At 45.4% G+C, this 24,096-nt stretch overlaps 2 protein-coding genes and 1 pseudogene across 2 annotated transcripts; 2 read left to right on the top strand and 1 right to left on the bottom strand.

Moving 5' to 3' along the window:
* LOC109949980 (G-type lectin S-receptor-like serine/threonine-protein kinase LECRK2) lies at nucleotides 3,073-23,448 on the top strand. Its single transcript, XM_020567225.1, has 2 exons — nucleotides 3,073-3,111; nucleotides 20,834-23,448. The coding sequence occupies exon 2, from the start codon at nucleotides 20,875-20,877 to the stop codon at nucleotides 23,251-23,253; it is 2,379 nt and encodes a 792-aa protein (XP_020422814.1). The 5' UTR covers nucleotides 3,073-3,111; nucleotides 20,834-20,874; the 3' UTR covers nucleotides 23,254-23,448.
* LOC109949981 (G-type lectin S-receptor-like serine/threonine-protein kinase LECRK2) lies at nucleotides 3,082-5,726 on the top strand. The gene has a single exon (XM_020567227.1). The coding sequence runs from the start codon at nucleotides 3,153-3,155 to the stop codon at nucleotides 5,529-5,531; it is 2,379 nt and encodes a 792-aa protein (XP_020422816.1). The 5' UTR covers nucleotides 3,082-3,152; the 3' UTR covers nucleotides 5,532-5,726.
* Nucleotides 6,417-19,194, bottom strand: LOC109949982 (annotated as a pseudogene).

Below are 24,096 nucleotides of genomic sequence, written 5' to 3'. Positions count from 1 at the left end.
CGATCCGTGAATTCCTACACGATCCTAGAAATACCTAGATTAACATATATTAAATTTGGGACCATCCGACGGTCCCAACCTATCGAACCCGGATAACGCATAATATGCGATTATCCGTTCGATAGTCAAACGACATCCGAATTGAGATCCGCGAAATCCTACGCACTCGTGACAACCTAAGGATCTCATCGGAACACATCGCTACTTTTTCTACAGTGCTCACGCGCCGCCGCACGCGCCGGCAGCGAGTGGGTGCCCAAAGCGATAACGCTTCGCCGGAAAATCTCAAAATCACGGCTCCAAACTCCTACCCTAGGTATAACACCCTATTTGGAGCCACTTTTGTTCTTGGACCTACCCCAAAAAGTGGCCGGAAATGGCCGATCACGGCGGCCGAAGTTTCGGCCGATTTTCAATTCGAAAATCGAGTGATCTACGCTAAGAATCGATCTAATCCTACCCAATCATCAGCTAGAGCAGCTCGAGAGGTTCAAAATCCATACCTGGGTCGACGGAATTGGTGGCCGGAGGAGGGAGATCGGCGGCTTTGAAGTTTCGACGACTTTCCGGCGGTTTTCTCCATTTTCCGGCCAGCACAGGCCGCGTCGCCGGCGGGGAACGGTCGGGGAAGGAAGGGGACGTCGTCCCGGTCGTTTTGGTACCGGCCCCGCCCACAGCCGTGGTCGGTGGCCGGAGATACGAGGAGAGGAAGAGAGAGAGCCGACGGGAGAGAGAGAGGAGTCGCGGGAGAGAGAGAGAGAGAGAGAGAGAGAGAGAGAGGAAAATCTGATTTTATAAAAAATCCCATTTCGAAATATTTACGATTGTGCCACTGGACTTCTTTTGACCATATCTCTCTCGTTACAACTCCGATTCGAGCCCACTACGTGTCTATGAACTCGTCTCAGTACGACCTATCCAAAAATATAAGTCACGGTCCCAAACTCTCTCCGGTTAAAAATATGACTAAAATACCCTTAAATAATTAAATAATTAAATAAGGGTAAAATTTGGAAAAATTTGGGGTCGGGGTGTTACACACAGAATGGTTGAATTTTGGTTGGCCAGCACAAAATTTCCAGTGTCTAGCATTGCTGCATAGGCAACGCCAGCAGCAGCAGAAGAAGCTATTGATCTGTCTTTTCCTGTAGAAATATCATCGAGCAAAAAGTGGCCATCTGCAGTGAGTTCAACTTTGGATCCTTGTGGGACAAGATTATCCCCATTGGCTGACCACACAATGGTTTTCTCGGTTATCTTGTTGAACCAGATGGCTAGTAGGAAGCCATCCTTTCTGTTTACACCATAGTGAAACCGAGCAGACCCAGCATCAAAGTGACTAGCACCAAGGGCAGCCACGCCTTCTTCCCTGCCGAAGGAAAGACACACTTCCGAGATGCCAGACACCTGCCGAAGCTCCCAATTGCCAAACCTAATCTCCAGGACACGTGTCGCGACCACAACGACTTGCACAAAGTCCCACATTGAAACTTTGTGCAAACCTCCTACTTTCACCTCCCTATAAATAGGGAACAGTACCCAAGTAAAAGGGGTAACTACTTTCTCACCTTTACTGTTACTATGCCAAAGTTACCACTTGTAGCTAACTTAAGCATCGGAGAGCTTTCGGCCGGCACCACACCGGTGTTCGAAGCTTAACGATCGCTTATCCCATTTTGTCTTCTGCAGGTTCTCCCCTTACTGAAGACCTTAGCCTTCTAAACTGCTGAAGACCCCACACATCCCATCACCAAGTTGGACTCAATATTGGCCGGGCCATTTTGAGCATCAACACTTTCCAATCTGTCCAAAACCGAAAGCAAATTCACCATATGGTGATTGCCATGATGAGTTGTCATCATTTAGTGCAGTGAGGGATGAGCCTATAAAGATATGTTTCTGTAAGTTTGAGCTGTGGTAGAACAAGGGACAAACAAGAAAAGGATGAAGTAGAGAAGGGATGAGCCTAAAGATATGTTTCTGTAAGTTTTGTAACACATTCTAAGACAATAATGATATATATTAAAACAAAGCCTCTTATTCAATTGAACATATATAAAAATATAAAAATAAAATAAAATGCTTATAATTACTGGAATAGTAAAGCAATATATATATCTAAGATAATTACTTATAAATATATATAATGATGTTTATTCCTTTTTAATAAATATTTTAAAAAAATTAAATTAAATACGGACGCTCACAGAAACATACGCAAACTGACAGACATTATTGCCCCAATAATTGCTGGAAATTGTGTGGTCATAAAAAATTCATGTGTTTGATTGAATGATCTATAGCCATTCATGGAGTATAGATGATGAAAATAACGTCTTTTTCCCTCTAAGATCGCAGTCAATTTTGAATGTTCAAAATTGGCTGCAACCCAATGAGGGGGTTACAGCATAATGTTCAAAATTGGCTGCAATTGGCTGCAACCCAATGAGGGGGTTAGAGCATAATGTTCAAAATTGACTGCAACCCAATGAGGGGGTTAGAGCCCAATGAGGGGTTTAGAGCATAATACAATGTTCAAAATTGACTGCAACCCAATGAGGGGGTTAGAGCCCAATGAGGGGGTTAGAGCATAATGTCCAAAATTGGCTGCAACCCAACGAGGGGGTTAGAGCATTTACAATGGTTTCTCTAAACCACCTCCTTAGATAAAATTTAGGGAGGAAGTAAGAAAACCCATCTCCACCCATGATCCCTATCCAGCTCCTAAAATAAAGAGACCTCTAGGAGCTCCTAAATATGAGGAGAGATAATGAACTCTTAGTAGCTCCCTATAATTTAATGCTACCCTATTTAATGAATATTTTTAAACCTTTAATCAATATTGTCCATTTATATATATATATATATATATTTTCATATAGATGAACCATTTATGTTGAATTAAAATATAATTCTAGCATTTATGACTCCCTAAACCAGAGAGTATGATTGAAGTTGAAATTTTATAGAGAACTCCTAAAATAACTTTTTTGTGTTTTTAGCTAAATTTTAACTAAAAAATAAAGAGCATGATTGTAGATGCTCTTGTAAAAAAATGCTTCTTTTAGGCCGGGGGGACAGGAAATAAGCATCTCACCATATACTAAATACATCTCACTCCTAGTAGGCTGTAGCAAAACGCTCATCTTTCCATGGTTTTTTCCGTGCTCGATCTTCTCTGCTTCTTCCTTTTCATGACTCTCCCATATTCCACCATAGCTCAAACATCCAGAAACATATCTTCAGGCTCATCCCCCCTCACTGCACGAAATGACGATAACTCATCGTGGCCATCGCCATCTGGTGAGTTTGCTTTTGGTTTCCGACAGATTGGAAAAGATGGGTTCTTACTGGCCATCTGGTTCAATAATATACCAGAGAGAACTATTGTCTGGTCAGCCAATGGGAATAATCTTGTGCCACAAGGATCCCAAGTTGAACTTACAAGTGATGGCCAGTTTATGCTTAATGATGCAACTGGCAAGAGAATATGGTATGCTGAATCTGCTGGTACTGGAGTTGCCTATGCAGCCATGCTAGACACTGGAAATTTCGTGCTGGCCAACCAAAGTTCAAGCACGTTGTGGCAGAGCTTTGATCAGCCAACTGATACAATCCTGCCAACACAGACTCTAAATCAAAACAGCAACCTCTATGCTCGCTACACGGCTACAAATTACTCAAGAGGTAGATTCCTGTTTGTACTACAATCTGATGGAAATCTCGTGCTTTCCACTACAAATTTCCCACAAGACTCTGCCAATTCTCCTTATTGGTCAGCCGAAACTACAAATATTGGATTTCAGGTCATCTTCAACCAGTCTGGCCCCATTTACGTTGTATCCAGGAATGGAAGCGTACTAAAAACCATATTACCAACTTCAGTTTCAACACAAAATTACTACCAAAGAGTAACTTTAGAGTATGATGGAGTTTTGAGGCACTATTTCTATCCTAAAAGTGCTAGCTCGATTGCTGAACCCAGGGCTTGGTCTACTGCAGTTTCCATACCTGAAAATATCTGTTTTTCAGTTGCGGGAGAGATGGGCGGTGGTGCATGTGGATTCAACAGCTTATGTAGCCGTGGAAAGGACGGACCAAGTTGCGACTGCCCTCGTGGTTACACCTTTATTGATCAAAACGATGTGCGCAAAGGATGTAAACAAAACTTTGTTCCACAAAGTTGTGACCAGGTCTCACCAGAGCATCTTTTTGACTTTGAAGTCATGCAAACCACAAATTTTCCTCATGGAGATTATGAGCATTTTACGGAGGTACCTGAGAATTGGTGCAGACAGAATTGCCTAGATGATTGTTTTTGTGCTGTTGCAATTGTCAACTCCGGTGGACACTGTTTCAAGAAGAGACTCCCTTTTTCGAATGGGATGATTGACCCTAGTGTTAATGCAAAAGCTCTGATCAAATTTGGGAAAGACAACTCTACTTTAAGGCCAGGTGGAGGTGCAATCACAAAAAAGAAAGATAATTCAACTCTGATACTTGTTGGATCAGTGCTCATGAGTAGCTCGGGGGTCCTGAACATCCTCCTACCATTAATAACCTATTTGGTTGTTTCTCGCGTCTATTCTAGAAAAGCAAAGGTCAATCAACCTCACCCAGTCATGTCAGGCATGAATTTGAAGGATTTCACTTATGAGGAGCTAAAAAAAGCTACGAACGAATTCAAGGACGAAATAGGACGTGGTGCTTCTGCAACAGTTTTTAAAGGAGTTTTAGCGTCTGATACTGGAAGGTGTGTTGCTGTCAAACGTTTAGACGCTAAGGTCAGAGAAAATGATTTGGAATTCAAAGCTGAAGTGAGTGCTATTGGCAGAACAAATCACCGAAATTTAGTCCAGCTACTTGGATTTTGTAACGAGGGGGAGCACCGAATTCTTGTATATGAGTTTATGAGCAATGGCTCTCTAGCAGGCTTACTCTTTGGAGAATCAATGCCAAACTGGTACCAGAGAAGGCAAATTGCCTTGGGAATTGCAAGTGGGCTTTTGTATTTGCATGAGGAATGCAGCAGCCAAATTGTTCATTGTGACATCAAGCCTCAAAACATTCTTCTTGATGACTGTTTCACAGCAAGAATTTCTGACTTCGGATTAGCGAAGCTTTTGAGATTGGACCAGACTCGAAGCATGACTGCTATCAGGGGAACCAGAGGGTATGTGGCCCCTGAATGGTTCAGAAGCTTACCTATCACAGTCAAGGTTGATGTTTACAGCTATGGCATTTTGTTGTTAGAGATTATTTTCTGCCGGAAGCATTTTGTAGAAGTGGCAGACAATGAAGATGAAATGATACTAGCTGATTGGGCATATGATTGCTATATGCAAAAGAAGCTGCACTGGCTCTTCAAGAATGATGAGGAGGAAATCAATGACATCAACGAGATGGAGAAGTATGTGATGATTGCAATATGGTGCATTCAGGAGGATCCATCACTCAGACCCACCATGAAGAAAGTCACACTGATGCTTGAAGGAACTGTTGAAGTCTCAGCTCCACCTCCTCTTTCATAAGTTCAATACTATAAATATGTATAATTGTTGTTGTATCATTTCGTTTCATTTGTCTCTCTGTTCTATTTATATCATCACTTTCCTTGTCATCCTAGTGAATAAGGTTTCATTAAGCTACTCAAAACTTGCTTTCTTGTCAATGTATAACTTTGAGCATAAATAAAAGGCCAATGTGCTGCAAACTCGCTTCCCAAAATCTCCGTTTGACAGTAAAAGATATCATGTCAACCCCACTTGTTAACAACATTGCATCAAAAAATGAACAGCGAAAAAATGGTATTTTCTTTTTTTATTTTCTCTTACATAAATAAAAGATGGTATTTTCAGTATAAATTCTCTCCATAAGTTGAAGCGTCTCTCTTTGGTATGCAATTCTCTTTGTGCTAGATTCATATATATATATATATATATATGTTTTTTTTTTCCCAAACAACAAAATATCCATAAAACCCAAACATAACACTAAAGTCCACACATAAATGCCGAAAATCATAGTATTTTATGTTTTTTGATGAGGAGTGGGATGCATGAATTGAGTTTTTCTTTTGATGTTGAATAAGTATTTTATGTTTTGAGATTGATTATTATGCTTGAATGATATTTAGTACTTGTATTTTTGATAGAATATTCTGGCTCAATAAGAATTAGTAGTCTTGGCTTGCCCTGTTTGGGATTGCTTTTTTTCGTCAAAAACCTGCTTCACTTTAAAGTTAAGCAGTTTAAGGTGTTTGGTCAAAAATAATATAGGGAAGGCTGCATTTCTAATTGTATAAAAAGTACATGACTTTTAAAAGGCTAAATTGAATAAAGCACAAAGAAGAAATTATCCTTCATTTTATTGAGCCATCTCAATTGGTACTTATAATTATTATACACTCATTACCCTACTTTTAGTTAGGGTTCCAAGCATGACAGTTTGAACAGGAGTCCTTGATGATCAAACATACAAAAGTACGGAATTTTACAAGGAAGACGATCCTGAATTTATGAATGAGGATGGATCAGGTGGAACTGAGACTTCAACAGTACCTTCAAGCATCAATGTAACTTTCTTCATGGTGGGTCTTAGTAATGGATCCTTCTTGATACACAATATTGCAATCATCACATACTTCTCCATCTCCTTGATGCCTTCCATTGCCTCACCATCATTCTGCAACAGAAGATGCATTTTCTTTTGCTTATAGAAATCATATGGCCAATCAGCTAATATCATTTGATTTTCATCCTCAGCCTCTTCTTCAAATTTCTTCCTGCAGCAAATAATCTCCAATAGCAAAATGCCAAAGCTGTAAACATCCACCTTCACTGTGATAGCCAAGTTTTTGAACCATTCGGGAGCCAGATACCCTTTCGTTCCCTGATTGCAGTCCTAATTCGAGTCTGGTCCATTTTCAAAAGCTTGGCTAATCCGAAGTCAGAAATTCTTGCTGTGAAATAGTCATTAAGAAGAATGTTTTGAGGCTTAATGTCACAATGTACAATTTGGCTGCCGCACTCCTCGTGCAAATACAAAAGCCCTCTTGCAATTCCCAAGGCAATTTTCCTTTTTTGATACCAGTTTGGCATTGACTCTCTAAAGAGGAAGCTTGCTAGAGAGCCATTGCTCATAAACTCATACACAAGAATTCGGTGATGTCCCTCGTTACACAATCCAAGTAATTGGACTAAATTCTTGTGATGTATTCTGCCAATTGCACTCACTTCAGCATTGAATTCCAACTCGTTATCTCTAACCTTAGCATCTAAAATTTTAACAGCAACACACTTGCCATTATCAGACGAAAACTTTCCTTTAAAAACTGTTGCCGATGCGCCACGTCCTAGTTCTTCCTTGAATTCGTTTGTGGCTTCTTTTAACTCCTCATAAGTGAAACACTTCAAATTCATCCCTGCATGACTGGACAAGGCTGAATCACCTTAACTTTTCTAGAATAGATGTGAGAAACAATCAAATAGGTTATCAATGGTAAGAGGAAGTTGAGAAACCCCAAGCTACTGAGGAGCACTGATCCAACAACAATCAAAGTTGACCCATCTTTCCTTTTTGTATTTGCGCTTCTGGTTGATTTCGAAGTAGAGTTGCCTTTCCTTATTTTGATCAAATTTTTTCCCATAAAACTGTTGTCTATCCTCCCATTGGGAAGTGGGGCTCCCTTCAAAGAACAATTCCCATTTATGAAACCAGCAATGGTGCAGTAACAATCAGCTAGGCAAGTCTGCCTGCACCAATCCTCAGTTACGCCCTGAAACTTGTCATATTCAGATCCCTGCCAATACACATTGTTCATCTCTTGAAGATAGAAAAGATCGGTCTCTGCTGAGGCCTCAGCACAGCTTTGTGGAGCAAAGTTCTGTTTGCAGCCTTTCAACACATCATGTGGATCCATCAAGGTATAACCAGGTGGACACTTGCACATTGGTTGTCCTTGGTCATGTTGACATAAGCTGTTGAACCCACATGCACCACAACCTTACGGTTGCAAGATACTCGTGCAGATATTTGAAAGTATGAAGGACAATGTGGACCAAACTCCGGCATTTGAGCCAGTGCCTTTATGGCAGACAAAGTGCCTCAAAAGTCAAGAGTTGCTCTCTGGTATAAATCTTGCTTTGATAATGTATAGGAGGATATTACATTAAGTATGGTTCCATTCCTTGCAGCAAGGTAAATAGAGCCAGAGTGGTTGAATATGACTTGAAAGCCACTACCATTAGTATCGGTCTTCCAATAACTGAAATAGGGATAATCTTGTGGGAAATTTGTTGTGTAAAGCATGAGATCTCCACTAGATTGTAGTGTAAACAGGAATCTACCTCTTGAGTAATTTGTTGCCGTATAACAAGCAAAGAGTCTGCTTCCATTATTAAGAGTTTGTGCGGGTAGGATTGTATCAGTTGGTTGATCAAAACTTCCCCACAGAATAGTTGAATTTTGGTTGGCCAGCACAAAATTTCCAGTGTCTAGCATTGCTGCATAGGCAACGCCAGTAGCAGCTGAAGAAGCTATTGATCTATCTTTGCCTGTTGAAATATCATTGAGCAAAAAGTGGCCATCTGCAGTGAGTTCAACTTTGGATCCTTGTGGGACAAGATTATCCCCATTGGCTAACCACACAATGGTTTTCTCGGTTGTTGATGCGAAAAAGTGGTTCAGCACGTATTTCGTCAACTTAGTTATATTATGCCTTCGGTAGGTGACTGTCTTCGGTAGATGTTCTACTTCGGAAGGGTAAGTACGTACAAAAGGACACGTTCGGTAAGTCCTTGGGGTACCGGTGTGGTACCGGCCGAAGGCTCTCCGATGCTTTAGTAAGTACGGTTTTAGTAAAGTTAACTGACAGATCAATCGATAGCGTACCATTAGTTCTGATCCCTTCCTTTTGGGGATAGGGGTCTCCTTATATAGATCTTGGGAGGTGTGCACTGTGCTCATATTTCCGATGTGGGACTGTGGACATGGATTGTGAGCATGACACGTGTCCGATGGTAAAAAGGGGTCAAGATATATGGCTTCGGTAGGAAGCATGCCGAAGAGGATCTGTGATCAATATCGATCCTGTCCACGTGTTCGGTGGTCATAGGCCGTTTCTTTCCGGTATAAACAGTAGTCCCCCAAGTTCTCTTCCGAAGGTCCTTCGGAAGGGAATTTAGTTCTCCATGGCGGTTCGGAGGATAACCTACCGTTCGGTAGGTTCGTTCTGGGGAGATTGGCCTGGGACTCCAGGGGTCGTTGATGCTGAGAGGGTTTAGGGGGCAAAGAGACGCTTCGTCTTCCGTGCCTAGCTTGCAGTCAGCCGCGCCATTCGCCGGGTGACGCGTGGCCAGTAAAAGCACGTCTGACGGCGCATTGAGGAGCCGTTTAGTCTTTCGAGGCGTACCGTTACACCTCTCTCCCTATAAATAGAGGTGGCTCCGGGTGTAAGGCTCACTTTGCAATTGTGAGTTTGACGCGAGAGCTCTGCGCAGGCGATTTCCGAAGAGAGTGAACGGCAACCAAGGCGATTTTTCATAGCGGTTCTCGGCACACAGGGCGATTTCCGACGAGACTGAACGGCAACCCAATCATCCCACACTACTCAAGGTAAGATACCGTTCGGTACCCCCTGAATATTCTCTCTTTATGTAATTATACGTCTTTCCATGGCATAGGCTAGCCGATCGTTAAGTATGATTTTTCTTCGGTAGTCTAGTGGCCATAGGTAGTGATGTAGGTATCGGTAGGGTAGTTTGTGGCACGGGCCTTAGCTTCCCTTTCTCTGTTTTGTAGATGTCCGATAGCGAGTCGCCGTTCGGCAGTGAGCCCAACGCTTTCGATGGGGAGTTGTCCTCGGGCTGGGATACGTCCAGCGGGGCCGTGAGCCTCGGCGCCGAGGGTGGAGAAGACTCCGATGCCGAGTTTTTCGGTGAGGAGGTGAACTCCGTTCCCACCCATGGCATCGGCAAGGGGCTTATGACGGGGCAACCGCTACCCTTGGCCGCGGTATACAAGGACGGTACCCGTGGCGGGCCGTTCGAGCACCAGCCTGAGGCCTCCACCTCCGGTCGTAGTGAGGGCACTGCCGGTCCCTCCCGGCCGAGGGTAACCATCGTCCACCGAGGGCCGCCTAGGATACCGGTGGGTGTGCCCCAGAAGACTCTGTTCGGGGTCGACTACCTGGAGCTCAATAAGATCACCGAACGGGAGTTGGAGAAGATCAGGGCCGAGTACCTCATTCCGGACTCGGTGAGGATGAGAATACCGAGCCCCGTCGAATCCCTCAGCGACCCAGCGAACGTTCTTTTGCAAGGGGTTCGGTTGCCGTTGCAACCTGCAGTGCAGAAGATCCTTGCCCAGATCGGGTACGCTCCCGGCCAGTACAACCCCAACTTCTGGGTGGCCTTGATGGGGGTGATCGCTGCGTTCGGGATTGCCGAGGAGGGGGAGCCTTCCTACGAGCAGTTCTCGTATTTGTACAGCGTCACCAAGTCCAAGAGCGCCGATCACGGCGGTTGGGTTCAGGCGAACTGCCTGAAGGCTTCCGAGCGGGGGCATTTCATCAGCTCGGTGCCGACTTCTCAAAAGTCGTGGAGGAATCGGTGGGTGCTGCTCTCCGGCGATTGGGAATCACCATCGGGAACACCCCCTAGCTTCCCGGTCCCCACGACATTCCAGATTACCGGTAGGTTTTCGAACTACCGATCGGTAGGCTGGCTTCTCTTCTCCCTTGTTGTATTTTATTAATTTTTCTTCGTTTGACAGGCAAACTCAAGCAGCCGAGCCCCAAGCCGAGTGAGATCCGGCAGCTTGACAGAGTGAGGTTGAGAGTACCCGCTGCCGAACGAGTTTATCCACGCTTCCTCTTCACCGACAACCTCATCAGAGCCGGCCTCGTTAACCCTGCCGAGAGTAAGTATATCTTTCCTTCAAATTTTTTTTTGTTTTCGTGTACTGCCTTTTGCTTGCCGACTGACCAAACCCTTTTGACCAGTGACGGACGCAAGGAAGGCTGCCGAGGCTAAGAAGATGAACGAGTCCTCCAGGAGGCGCCTGATGATGGGCCTGGAGGGCAAGAAGAAAAAGAGGCAGCCCGAAGGGGCTTCCGCTCGGCAGGCGGCGGTTGATCCGGAGGATCAGACCCTCGCCGATCGTATGCGGCAGCTGGGCGCCGAGTCTGTGCTAAGGCGTCCTGCCGATGAGGTCGCTGCACCGAGGCATCGGGATGTCGAGGCCGCCACTTCCAAGGCTGCCGGCAAGCGGCCGGAGACGGTCGACCTGGAAGCCGAGCCGGTCCCCAAACGCCCCCGCCAATCGGAGGTACCCAGGGCCGTCCTTGCGGTGGAGGACGAGGACGGTCCTTTCGAAGCCGTCACTATCGCCTGCCCCGCGAAGACGGTCCAGTTCGTCAACCATATGATCCTCGGCTCTCAGATGGAGCTGCCGGAGATCGACGAACTGCCGAAGAAGTTTCTTCGGGAGGAGGCCGGACGGGCCTTCCGGCTTCAGGCCTCGGTAAGATTTTCTTTCTTCCTTCGTCGTTTTATTTTTGTAAGTGGGGCATGCTCTTGAGTTCGTTTGTTTTGTGCAGGCGTCCATGGACATGTGGCTCTGCGTCAAGCGGGCCATCTCTGCTGCCGAGCGCGCCAAGAAGGCGTACGAGGACGGCAGGGCCAAGGTTGCCGAGGCTGGCAAAGCACTCTAAGAGCATGCCCACTTGGTGAAGGAGAAAGAGTCTGCCGAACGGCAGGTTCTAGCTTCGGAGGAGAAGGTGGAGGAGATGAAGGGTCTCCTGGAGGCGGCGCTGGCGACAGCGAGGGATGCCGAGGCTGCCAAAGAGGCGGTGCAGGTGGCCTTGGAGGAGTCTGAGCGGGCCAAGGCTACGGAGATCGAGGCTGCCGTTCGGTCGGCCATCCGGGGGTACCGCGCGTTTGAAGAGTTCACTGTCCTTCTGGATAAGGAGGTGGGCTCGGAGATGGCGGACCTGTTGTACCGATTCAAACGGTACAACCCTGGGCAGAAGCTGAACCTGAACTTCATCGCCGATCCTCCTCCTCTACCGGAAGGGATAACTGAGGAGATGATTGAAGATTACGAGGGGGAGGACGCCGCCGAAGGCTCCGGATCTGCCGAGGCTGCCGCCGGTGATGAAGCCTGATGGCCTTGTCTTTTTATTTGTAATAATTGTATTAGTTTTTTTCTATTTGTACGTACCGAACATATTGGTGCCGAGGGCATCCTTAATTTAAATGCAGTTTTTATCTATCGTTTGCACAATCTGAATTTGTTTCAATTGCCGATCTTACTATTGCCGAAAGGCTCCGTATAGGATTTATAACGTTAAAGGGACACTTCAAAATTGCAAGTTCCGATGGAACCTGTAGGGTAACAATTTCGAAAAAATTTATTGCCGTAGGATAATAAAGATGCCGTAGAACGTTAACTTGCCACTATTGGCTGCCGTGGGCTAGTAGAGCAATTAAAAAGGAGGTCCTAAAGTAATAGTGCCGAAGGCTTTCTATAAATCTCTGCCGAAGGGCAAATATATTTCAATCGATTTTCAATTTTGTCCTACCGTAGGTTAGGTTACAACTTTGTCCTGCCGTAGGCTAGGTTACTTGAAATAGTACTTGAGATGTTCCACGTTCCAAGGATGACCGAGGGTCTTGCCGTTGGAGTCTCTTAGGCGGTAAGTTTCCGATCGAAGGATACCGATGATCTCATAAGGTCCTTCCCAGGAAGGTCCGAGGGTTCCTTCCGTGGCATCCTTGGTTGCTAGGGACACCTTCCGCATGACCCAATCTCCGATTCGGAATGAGCGGTGTCTGACCCTGGAGTCGTAATACCGAGAGACACGTTGCTTGTAGGCTTCATTTCGAAGGTTGGCATGTGCCCGGTGCTCTTCAAGAAGATCGAGGCTTAGAGAGAGTGCTTCTTCGTTCGACTTTGGTGTGAAAGTTTCCGTTCGGTAGGAAGGTTCGCCGATTTCCACGGGCACCACGGCCTCCGAACTGAAAGCCAAAGAGAAAGGGGTCTCTCCCGTGGACGTTCGGTAAGATGTCCGAATGGCCCAGAGTGCTTCGGGAAGCTTTTCTGGCCAGGCTCCTTTGGCTTTGTCCAGCTGCCGTTTCAGCAGTTTCTTGATGATTTTGTTTATTGCTTCTACCTGACCATTCGACTGGGGATGGGCCGGTGATGCGAAAAACAAGTTGATTTTCAGGCGGGTGCAAAATTGCCTGAAGAGTTCCGAATCGAACTGCCTGCCGTTGTCGGTAATGATTGCATACGGGATACCGAACCGGCAACAAATGTGAGTCCAGATGAAGTCTTCCACTCTTGCTGCTGTTATGGTTGCCAGAGGTTCGGCCTCTACCCATTTGGTGAAGTAGTCAACGGCAACCACCGCGTATTTTACCTGGCCTTTACCTTGCGGCATCGGACCGATCAGGTCTAGTCCCCATTGTGCGAAAGGCTAAGGACTCACGATCGGTGTCAGGGGTTCGGCAGGGATATGTTATATGTTACCGAAGCGCTGACATTTATCACACTTCTTCGCTAGTGAACTAGCGTCCTGGTGCATGGTCGACCAAAAGTATCCCTGCCGAAAGGCTTTGTGTGCGAGTGACCGGGACCCGGAATGGTCGCCGCACACACCATTGTGGATCTCCCGAAGGACGTAGTCCCCCTGCTCTGCCGTAAGGCATTTGAGATATGGAGTTGTGTAGCCACACTTGTAAAGGACGTCGTTGATGACGGTGTACCTTGCTGATCGGTACTTGAGCTTTCGGGCCTGGGCCTTGTCTTCTGGAAGGGTGCCGTTGGTCAGGTACGAGTAGATAGGAGACATCCATGTATCCTCGTATCGTACGGTACATGTTTCGGAGGCTACCGTGCTCGGTTGGGCAAGAATCTCCACCGGCACCTTTCTTCCGACTTTATCATTGATTGTCGAAGCTAGCCGTGCCAATGCATCGGCGTGGCTGTTTTCGCTTCTGGGGATCTGCCTGATCTCGTAGGCTCGGAAGCTTTGGAGCAGCTGATGGGTGGACGAAAGGTAGGCGTTCATGGAGGCGTCTCTGGCCGCGAAGTCTGCCGTTACCTGGTTCACAATGAGCTGGGAGTCACTGTGAATCCTGATTTGTTTTGCATTCATGCTCTTGGCTAACCGAAGGCCGGCCAAGAGAGCCTCATACTCCGCTTCATTGTTGGAGGTTCGGAAGTCGAATCGGAGGGCGTACTCGATCTTGAGTCCCTCTGGTGTTGTCAGTACCAAGCCTGCTCCGCACCCTTGTTGGTTTGCCGAGCCGTCGACGTGTAGAATCCATACGGGATTTGAGGCGTCGAACCGTTCGGCGTCTACTTCCATCGGCGTTCCGGTTTCGGTTACCGGCTCGGGTGTCAGCTGTGCTGTTGATGGGGTGAGCTCGGAGATGAAGTCGGCAATGGCTTGACCCTTTTCGGCGGGCCTTGGCATGAATTGTATATCGAACTCTCCGAGCTCGATTGCCCACTTGATCAATCGGCCAGAAGTCTCTGGTTTTTGGAGCACTTGCCGAAGCGGTTGGTTAGTCAGGACTTTGATTCCGTGCGCTTGAAAGTATGGCCGAAGTCTTCATGCCGAGACCACCAGGGCTAGTGCAAGTTGCTCTAACGGGGGATACCGAAGTTCGGCACTCTGGAGTGCCTTACTGACATAGAAAATCGGTAGCTCTGCCTTCTCTGGTCTTCGAATCAATACCGAACTGACGGCAGTACTAGATATCAGAAGGTATAGGAAGAGAATCTCCCCGGGTAGCGGTTTTGATAGAAGGGGTGCTTTGCCCATATAGTCTTTTAAGTCTTGAAACGCTTTGTCACATTCGGCAGTCCATATGATATTCCGTTTGCCCCATCTCAAGGCTTTAAAGAACGGTACGCATTTGTCGGTAACCTTTGATATGAAGCGAGTCAAGGCCGCCACGCGTCCGGTAAGGCTTTGAATGTCCTTTGTCGTCTTTGGCCTCTCCATGTCGATGATGGCTTTTATTTTTTCGGGATTCGTTTCGATACCCCTGTGACTAATCATGAATCCGAGAAATTTTCTGGAAGATACACCGAAGGCGCATTTCATCGGGTTCAGCCTCATCCGGTAGTCTTTCAGTATGCCGAACATGATTGACAAATTATGCAGGTGCTCTTCGGCAGTTCTGCTTTTTACCAACATGTCGTCAACGTAGACCTCCATGATGCTATCGATGTATTTGGCGAAGATTCTGTTGACAAGCCTCTGATACGTTGCCCCCGCGTTCTTCAGGCCGAACGGCATGACATTGTAACAGTACAACCCTCTGTCCGTTATGAAGGCGGTGTGTTCGCTGTCGGAAGGGTGCATGAAAATCTGATTGTATCCCGAATAGGCGTCTATGAAGCTGAGCAGTTCGTGGCCGGCGGTGGCGTCCACGAGCTGGTCGATCCTTGGCAACGGAAAGCTGTCCTTCGGGCAGGCCTTGTTCAGATCGGTATAGTCTTGGCACATTCGCCAACCGCCTGTACCCTTCCGGACCATCACCGAATTCGCCAGCCATACCGGATACGTAGCTTCCCTGATGAAGCCGATGGTTTGAAGTTTGTCAACCTCTGTGCGCATCACTTCGTATCGTTCGGCATCATACGAACGGCGCTTTTGTCTTACAAGCTTATAAGCGGGGGAAATGCTGAGTTTATGGCTGATGATCTCAGGGTCTATGTCGGGCATATCTTCGTAGGACCACGCGAACACTTCCGAATGGTGCCGTAAGAAGTCTATGAACTGCGTTCGGAGGGTAGGGGTGAGTCTGGTGCCGATTCTAACCCGACGATCGGGTTGCTCTTCGCTCAGGGTTATCGTCTCTAGTTCTTCGGCAGGTTTTGTGTGAGGAGTCAGGGACTCGTCCCTTGGGCCGTCAATTGGTCCCGTACCGTTCGGTATTCCCTGTACAGACATGGTCTCGTCGGGGATTTTGAAAGAGGTTGACTTGATTGCCGTGGCGTAGCATGTCCGCGAGCTTAGCTGATTCCCCCTGACAGCTCCTATGTCGTTGGGGGTCGGGAACTTCATCAATAGCATGTGGGGGGGAAAGATGCGCCTTGACCCTGGTGAGTGCCGTTCGGCCAACTATGACGTTGTACGCCGTCGGGCAGTCAACGATGAGGAACTGATCATATACCGTCGTTCTCCTTGGCGCGGTGCCGAAGGTAATTGGTAGTTTCACACTACCGACCGGTTGGACCAGGTCGCCAGAGAAACTTAACAAAGGTGTCAACTGCTGGTTGACCTGGCTGTCCTTTATTCCCATCTCTCGGAAAGCTTCGGCAAAAATTACGTTTACCGAGCTCCCGGTATCGATCAGTACCCGTCCTACATCGTAGTCGGCAATTTCTGCTTGGACGATCATCGGGTCGTCGTGGGGATAGAGGATGCCCTCTTCCTCTTCTTCACAAAATGTGATTGGTTCCCAATGGACTTTCGATATTTCATGGTGCCGATTCACCTCTATGCCGATACCTGAGGAAATTGTGCGGCACGCACGTATTGCTTCATTGATCGGTTGCTCATTCCTGTGATGGTGGGGCCACCGCTGATAGTGCTTATCATGTTTATCTGTTGAGTTGTGTTCGGTACCGGCGCCGGTGGCTGCCGGGCGATATACTGGTCTAGCTTCCCCTCTCTGATCAACCGTTCGACAATTTTTCTCAGGCTTATACAGTCTTCCGTATTATGGCTGTTGTGCTGATGGTATCGGCAGAATTTACCGGTATCCCGGTTGTCTTGCCGATTGGGTCTTCGGGCATTCAGCTTCGGTATTATTTCTTGTTCGTTCATCAGGACGGCCTCGTAGGTAGTGTTCAACAGGGTGAAGACTTCATTGCCGTGGTCTCGATTTGGCAGGGGCGCTCGGTGGTCATTGTGACCATACCTCCCTTTTCCTTTCTTCGAGTGTTCTCTTCGATCGGCGCGGTCGTCTTTTCTCTTATGACCTGCCGAGTATGTGTCGACTCTCTCGTAGGATGGCGCCTTTGTCGGATAAGCACTCGGTTCGGCATCTCCTCGTGGTGCCGAAGCCTCGGGTTTCGAGTTGAAGTATTCGGCTTTGGCGTGGATCGCTGCCTGCTTCATCAGTTCGTCGTACGTGCGCCAGTTGCTGCTGTGTACTAGGTATCGGAAATGCGAGGACCGAAGGCCACTCTTGAAGGCGTCGTAGGCTGCCCTATCATCTGTTTCCGGACACCTTGAGTACTCGTGACTGAAGCGCGCCGCGTATTCTCTCAATGGTTCGTCCTCTCTTTGTCGAATCGTGTACAGATCATCGGCAGAGTAAAGGCGGTCCGTTTGGATCATGAAGTGATTGAGGAAAATCTGCTTCAGCTCATCGAAGGAGTCTACCGTTTTCGGTTCCAACCGGTAGAACCAGTTCAGGGCTGCCCCGGTAAGAGAGGACGGGAATAGCAAGCATTGCCCTTCATCGCTCAGGCCCTTGCATCCAATGACAGACTGAAATGAGTGGAGGTGTGTTAAGGGGTCCTCCGTTCCCGTATAGAACGGTATACGCAGTTGCTGCCCTTCCCGATCCTGCCGAGAGTCTCGGATGCGCCTGGTAAACGGTCCTGGCCGAAGCTTTCCCCACTCCGGTCCTTGGGAGCGGGTGTTGTCGTTTTCCATTTTCTGGACTTTCTGAAAAAGGAGTCGGACAACGGGGTCTCGGCTAGGGATTTCCTCGGAACCGTAATCTTCCGATCGCCTTTGTAGGTCTAATGGATTAACCCCCGAGTACCTTGAAGGCGTTGCCGAACGGTAGGTGGAAGTTTGCGTCCCGGACGGGATATACTCGGATTCCGACTCCTCCGCGGGGTCCAGCCCTCTGACTTTCCGAATAGGCGACTTGTCTCCAAGGACTTTCATCCGTGAGTCCCTTATTCGTGCGCTAATCCTGATCGGTGACCTCTGTCTTTCTGCCTCCCGATCGTTAATCCGATGTTCCCGGTCGTTGATCCGATGTCGGCAATCGGAGTAGACTTTCTTGGGGATGTGCGGCTGATCCCTGGGTGCCGGAACTACCAACTCTTTGGAAGGTGCGGGCGTTGCCTTCTGTACCTTCTCGCGTTTCTTCTTCCTATGGGGGGTCTGCAAGCTCTCGGAAGAGCGAGTTGTCTGGATGTTCTACGTGTGCTGCTGGTGGAGCAGCTGCTGGGTTTCGTCCACTTTGGACGAAAGAAGGTTGTTGTGTTCCTCAAGCCTTGCCATGTCCTTCCGTAGGGACGCGACCTGGGCTGCCAGCTCGGCCTCGGCGGCTGTTTGGGTTGCGGGGGCGTTTCCGAAGGGAGTACATGGGGGTAGCGCTGGGCTAGCTCCGCTCTGCCTTCCGAACGGTACGCCTTCTTCCGATAAGAACGTGGGTACTGAAGTGGTCCCCATGTGTTTTGGAGATGGTGGGTTGATAATTTTTTCGGTTTCCCACAGACGGCGCCAAACTGTTGATGCGAAAAAGTGGTTCAGCACGTATTTCGTCAACTTAGTTATATTATGCCTTCGGTAGGTGACTGTCTTCGGTAGATGTTCTACTTCGGAAGGGTAAGTACCTATAAAAGGACACGTTCGGTAAGTCCTTGGGGTATCGGTGTGGTATCGGGCGAAGGCTCTCTGATGCTTTAGTAAGTACGGTTTTAGTAAAGTTAACTGACAGATCAATCGATAGCGTACCATTAGTTCTGATCCCTTCCTTTTGGGGATAGGGGTCTCCTTATATAGACCTTGGGAGGTGTGCACTGTGCTCATATTTCCGATGTGGGACTGTGGACATGGATTGTGAGCATGACACGTGTCCGATGGTAAAAAGGGGCCAAGATAGATGGCTTCGGTAGGAAGCATGCCGAAGGGGATCTGTGATCAATATCGATCATGTCCACGTGTTCGGTGGTCATAGGCCGTTTCTTTCCGGTATAAACATCGGTTATCTTGTTGAACCAGATGGCTAGTAGGAAGCCATCCTTTCCAATATGTCGAAAACCGAAAGCAAATTCACCAGATGGTGATCGCCATGATAAGTTGTCATCATTTAGTGCAGTGAGGGATGAGCCTAAAGAAATGTTTCTGTAAGTTTGAGCTGTGGTAGAACAAGGGACAAACATGAAAAGGATGAAGTAGAGAAGAAATAACACATCAAAAGTCATGGTAATTGAGGTGAGTATTTGGCTCCAAATTGATCAAACAAAAATAGAATTCTCAATAATTAGGTAGTCATGATGAGGAATTTAAGTCATTCTTCATCAGTCTTTATGTAGAGGGAAAAATACTTGGAAGCTAGTTTCTTTGACTCCTGTTGAAAAAAAATAATGCTCATTTGTGTTCTACACAATTCTAGAAAAGTCTAGACTTCAAAAGATAGAGGTGGCAATGCAAGAATATTCTAGAACAAGCTAAATGCTAAAGGCGGTGGAACAAAAGCAATTGAAGTTTGAAGAACATTCTAGTACAAGACACATGTATGGCTAAGAAATGAAGAAGCCCAAGTTGGTAGCTGTGTATGTCGGCAATCAAAGCCTATAAATGGGCATACTTGTACTCATACAAGGTGGAGCAAAAAAACTACCCAACCCAAGTCATATGAGGAGTCTAACAAAAAGAACTCCCATAAGGGAGCCATGAGCTACCCAAACAAAGCTATGTTTTGAGAGTCAATAAGCTCACTAATCCAAGTGTAGGGCCAAGTAGCCCAAACTAATCAAATCCAGTGTGGTGGCCAATAAGCCAATATGCTAAGGAGGCCAATTAGCCTACACAAAACCATGTACTGTTCTCCTCAAATTAATAAAATCACTTTGTTTTCCCCTACAATCTAACAACTCCTTTGAGCATTATTTTCTGTTCATGCTGCTTTTTTTGACTCTTTAAAGCACTATTTTCTTTGACTCTTTTAACCAAGAAAATGCATATAGAGGCACGCAATGAACGTGGCTTCATCTCAAACATGAAACACCATGGTAGGTGGCCTAGTTGTGGTTTAATTCAACAAGGCTGGAGAAGTTGTGCAGTGAGTGAGAAAGCTTGGAAAATTTTAAGAGAAAGGCTGGATTTCTAATTGAGTGATTACCCTGCATATAAAGATTGAAAGAGCTTGCAAACATATATAATATAGGAAAGGCTGGATTTCTACTTGTATAAAAAGTACATGACTTTGAAAAGTCTAAGATTGAATAAAGTTTTATGGAGTTAAAAGTCAGCTCAAATGCTTTCTAATTCCACCAAACTTAAGGGGAGTGTATCTAATTCATACTCAAATTCTTTCATTAATACTTGCAAGTTTAAAAGATGAGTAATCAATAGAAAAACCTTGCACAATTGTGCACGTCAAACTCAAAGCAAGGAAAAACTGCCACTTTCAATTAGTAATCTATGACCCAAATCGAAAACTCTACAACCTGAGTTATGACTTATGACGTTTTATAACACATTCTAAGACAATAATGATATATATATTAAAACAAAGCCTCTTATTCAATTGAACATATATAAAAATATAAAAATAACATCTTTTAACCTCTAAGATCGCAGTCAATTTTGAATGTTCAAAATTGGCTGCAACCCAATGAGGGGGTTAGAGTATTTACAATGGATTCTCTAAACCATCTAGCATTTATGACTCCCTAAATCAGAGAGTATGATTGAAGTTGAAATTTTATAGAGAGCTCCTAAAATAACTTTTGTGTGCTTTTAGCTAAATTTTAACTGAAAAATAGAGAGCATGATTGTAGATGCTATTGTAAAAAAAATGCTTCTTTTAGGCGCGGGGGGGAAGGGAAGGAGGGGTACATCTCACTCCTAGTAGGCTGTAGCAAAACGCTCATCTTACCATGGTTTTTTCCGTGCTCGATCTTCTCTGCTTCTTCCTTTTCATGACTCTCCCATATTCCACCATAGCTCAAACATCCAGAAACATATCTTCAGGCTCATCCCCCCTCACTGCACGAAATGACGATAACTCATCGTGGCCATCGCCATCTGGTGAGTTTGCTTTTGGTTTCCGACAGATTGGAAAAGATGGGTTCTTACTGGCCATCTGGTTCAATAATATACCAGAGAGAGCTATTGTCTGGTCAGCCAATGGGAATAATCTTGTGCCACAAGGATCCCAAGTTGAACTTACAAGTGATGGCCAGTTTATTCTCAAAGATGCAACTGGCAACAGAATATGGTATGTTGAATCTACTGATACTGAAGTTGCCTACGCAGCCATGCTAGACACTGGAAATTTCGTGCTGGCCAACCGAAATTCAAGCACGTTCTGGCAGAGTTTTGATCACCCAACTGATACAATCCTGCCAACACAGACTCTAAATCAAAACAGCAGCCTCTATGCTCGCTACACGGCTACAAATTACTCAAGAGGTAGATTCCTGTTTGTACTACAATCTGATGGAAATCTCGTGCTTTCCACTACAAATTTCCCACAAGACTCTGCCAATTCTGCTTATTGGTCAGCCGAAACTACAAATATTGGATTTCAGGTCATCTTCAACCAGTCTGGCCCCATTTACGTTGTATCCAGGAATGGAAGCGTACTAAAAACCATATTACCAACTTCAGTTTCAACACAAAATTACTACCAAAGAGTAACTTTAGAGTATGATGGAGTTTTGAGGCACTATTTCTATCCTAAAAGTGCTAGCTCGATTGCTGAACCCAGGGCTTGGTCTACTGCAGTTTCCATACCTCAAAATATCTGCTTGTCAATTCAGGAAGATATGGGCCGTGGTGCATGTGGAATCAACAGCTTATGTAGGCTTGGAGATGAAGGACCAATTTGCGACTGCCCTCGTGGTTACACCTCTATTGATCCAAACGATGTGCGCAAAGGATGTAAACAAAACTTTGTTCCACAAAGTTGTGACCAGGTCTCACCAGAGCATCTTTTTGACTTTGAAGTCATGCAAAACACAAATTTTCCACTTGGAGATTATGAGCATTTTACGGAGGTAACTGAGAATTGGTGCAGACAGAATTGCCTAGATGATTGTTTTTGTGCTGTTGCAATTGTCAACTCCGGTGGACACTGTTTCAAGAAGAGACTTCCTTTTTCGAATGGGATGATTGGCCCTAGTGTTAATGCAAAAGCTCTGATCAAATTTGGGAAAGACAACTCTACTTTAAGGTCAGGTGGAGGTGCAATCACAAAAGAGAAAGATAATTCAACTCTGATACTTGTTGGATCAGTGCTCATGAGTAGCTCGGGGTTCCTGAACATCCTCTTACCATTAATAACCTATTTGGTTGTTTCTCGCGTCTATTCTAGAAAAGCAAAGGTCACTCAACCTCACCCAGTCATGTCAGGCATGAATTTGAAGGATTTCACTTATGAGGAGCTAAAAAAAGTTACGAACGAATTCAAGGACGAAATAGGACGTGGTGCTTCTGCAACAGTTTTTAAAGGAGTTTTAGCGTCTGATACTGGAAGGTGTGTTGCTGTCAAACGTTTAGACGCTAAGGTCAGAGAAAATGATTTGGAATTCAAAGCTGAAATGAGTGCTATTGGCAGAACAAATCACCGAAATTTAGTCCAGCTACTTGGATTTTGTAACGAGGGGGAGCACCGAATTCTTGTATATGAGTTTATGAGCAATGGCTCTCTAGCAGGCTTACTCTTTGGAGAATCAATGCCAAACTGGTACCAGAGAAGGCAAATTGCCTTGGGAATTGCAAGTGGGCTTTTGTATTTGCATGAGGAATGCAGCAGCCAAATTGTTCATTGTGACATCAAGCCTCAAAACATTCTTCTTGATGACTGTTTCACAGCAAGAATTTCTGACTTCGGATTAGCGAAGCTTTTGAGATTGGACCAGACTCGAAGCATGACTGCTATCAGGGGAACCAGAGGGTATGTGGCCCCTGAATGGTTCAGAAGCTTACCTATCACAGTCAAGGTTGATGTTTACAGCTATGGCATTTTGTTGTTAGAGATTATTTTCTGCCGGAAGCATTTTGTAGAAGTGGCAGACAATGAAGATGAAATGATACTAGCTGATTGGGCATATGATTGCTATATGCAAAAGAAGCTGCACTGGCTCTTCAAGAATGATGAGGAGGAAATCAATGACATCAACGAGATGGAGAAGTATGTGATGATTGCAATATGGTGCATTCAGGAGGATCCATCACTCAGACCCACCATGAAGAAAGTCACACTGATGCTTGAAGGAACTGTTGAAGTCTCAGCTCCACCTCCTCTTTCATAAGTTCAATACTATAAATATGTATAATTGTTGTTGTATCATTTCGTTTCATTTGTCTCTCTGTTCTATTTATATCATCACTTTCCTTGTCATCCTAGTGAATAAGGTTTCATTAAGCTACTCAAAACTTGCTTTCTTGTCAATGTATAACTTTGAGCATAAATAAAAGGCCAATGTGCTGCAAACTCGCTTCCCAAAATCTCCGTTTGACAGTAAAAGATATCATGTCAACCCCACTTGTTAACAACATTGCATCAAAAAATGAACAGCGAAAAAATGGTATTTTCTTTTTTTATTTTCTCTTACATAAATAAAAGATGGTATTTTCAGTATAAATTCTCTCCATAAGTTGAAGCGTCTCTCTTTGGTATGCAATTCTCTTTGTGCTAGATTCATATATATATATATATATATATATATATATATATGTCTTTTTTTTCCCAAACAACAAAATATCCATAAAACCCAAACATAACACTAAAGTCCACACATAAATGCCGAAAATCATAGTATTTTATGTTTTTTGATGACGAGTGGGATGCATGAATTGAGTTTTTCTTTTGATGTTGAATAAGTATTTTATGTTTTGAGATTGATTATTATGCTTGAATGATATTTAGTACTTGTATTTTTGATAGAATATTCTGGCTCAATAAGAATTAGTAGTCTTGGCTTGCCCTGTTTGGGATTGCTTTTTTTCGTCAAAAACCTGCTTCACTTTAAAGTTAAGCAGTTTAAGGTGTTTGGTCAAAAATAAAATATCCTGATTATTTTAAAAGCAGTTGCCTTTTGACAGCAGCTTTTAAAAGCAGGCTCTGGGTTGCTTTTCAAAGCTGCTTTCAAAAG

Source organism: Prunus persica, chromosome G6, assembly GCF_000346465.2.
Source record: "Prunus persica cultivar Lovell chromosome G6, Prunus_persica_NCBIv2, whole genome shotgun sequence".
Lineage (NCBI taxonomy): Eukaryota > Viridiplantae > Streptophyta > Magnoliopsida > Rosales > Rosaceae > Prunus > Prunus persica.
The sequence above is the reverse complement of the archived record's forward strand: the minus strand, read 5'-3'. Positions and strand labels throughout refer to the sequence as shown.

What these genes read in the sequence shown, in the direction of transcription:
- LOC109949981 (XM_020567227.1), top strand. Translation starts at nt 3,153, where the DNA reads ATGGTTTTTTCCGTGCTCGATCTTCTCTGCTTCTTCCTTTTCATGACT.
- LOC109949980 (XM_020567225.1), top strand. Translation starts at nt 20,875, where the DNA reads ATGGTTTTTTCCGTGCTCGATCTTCTCTGCTTCTTCCTTTTCATGACT.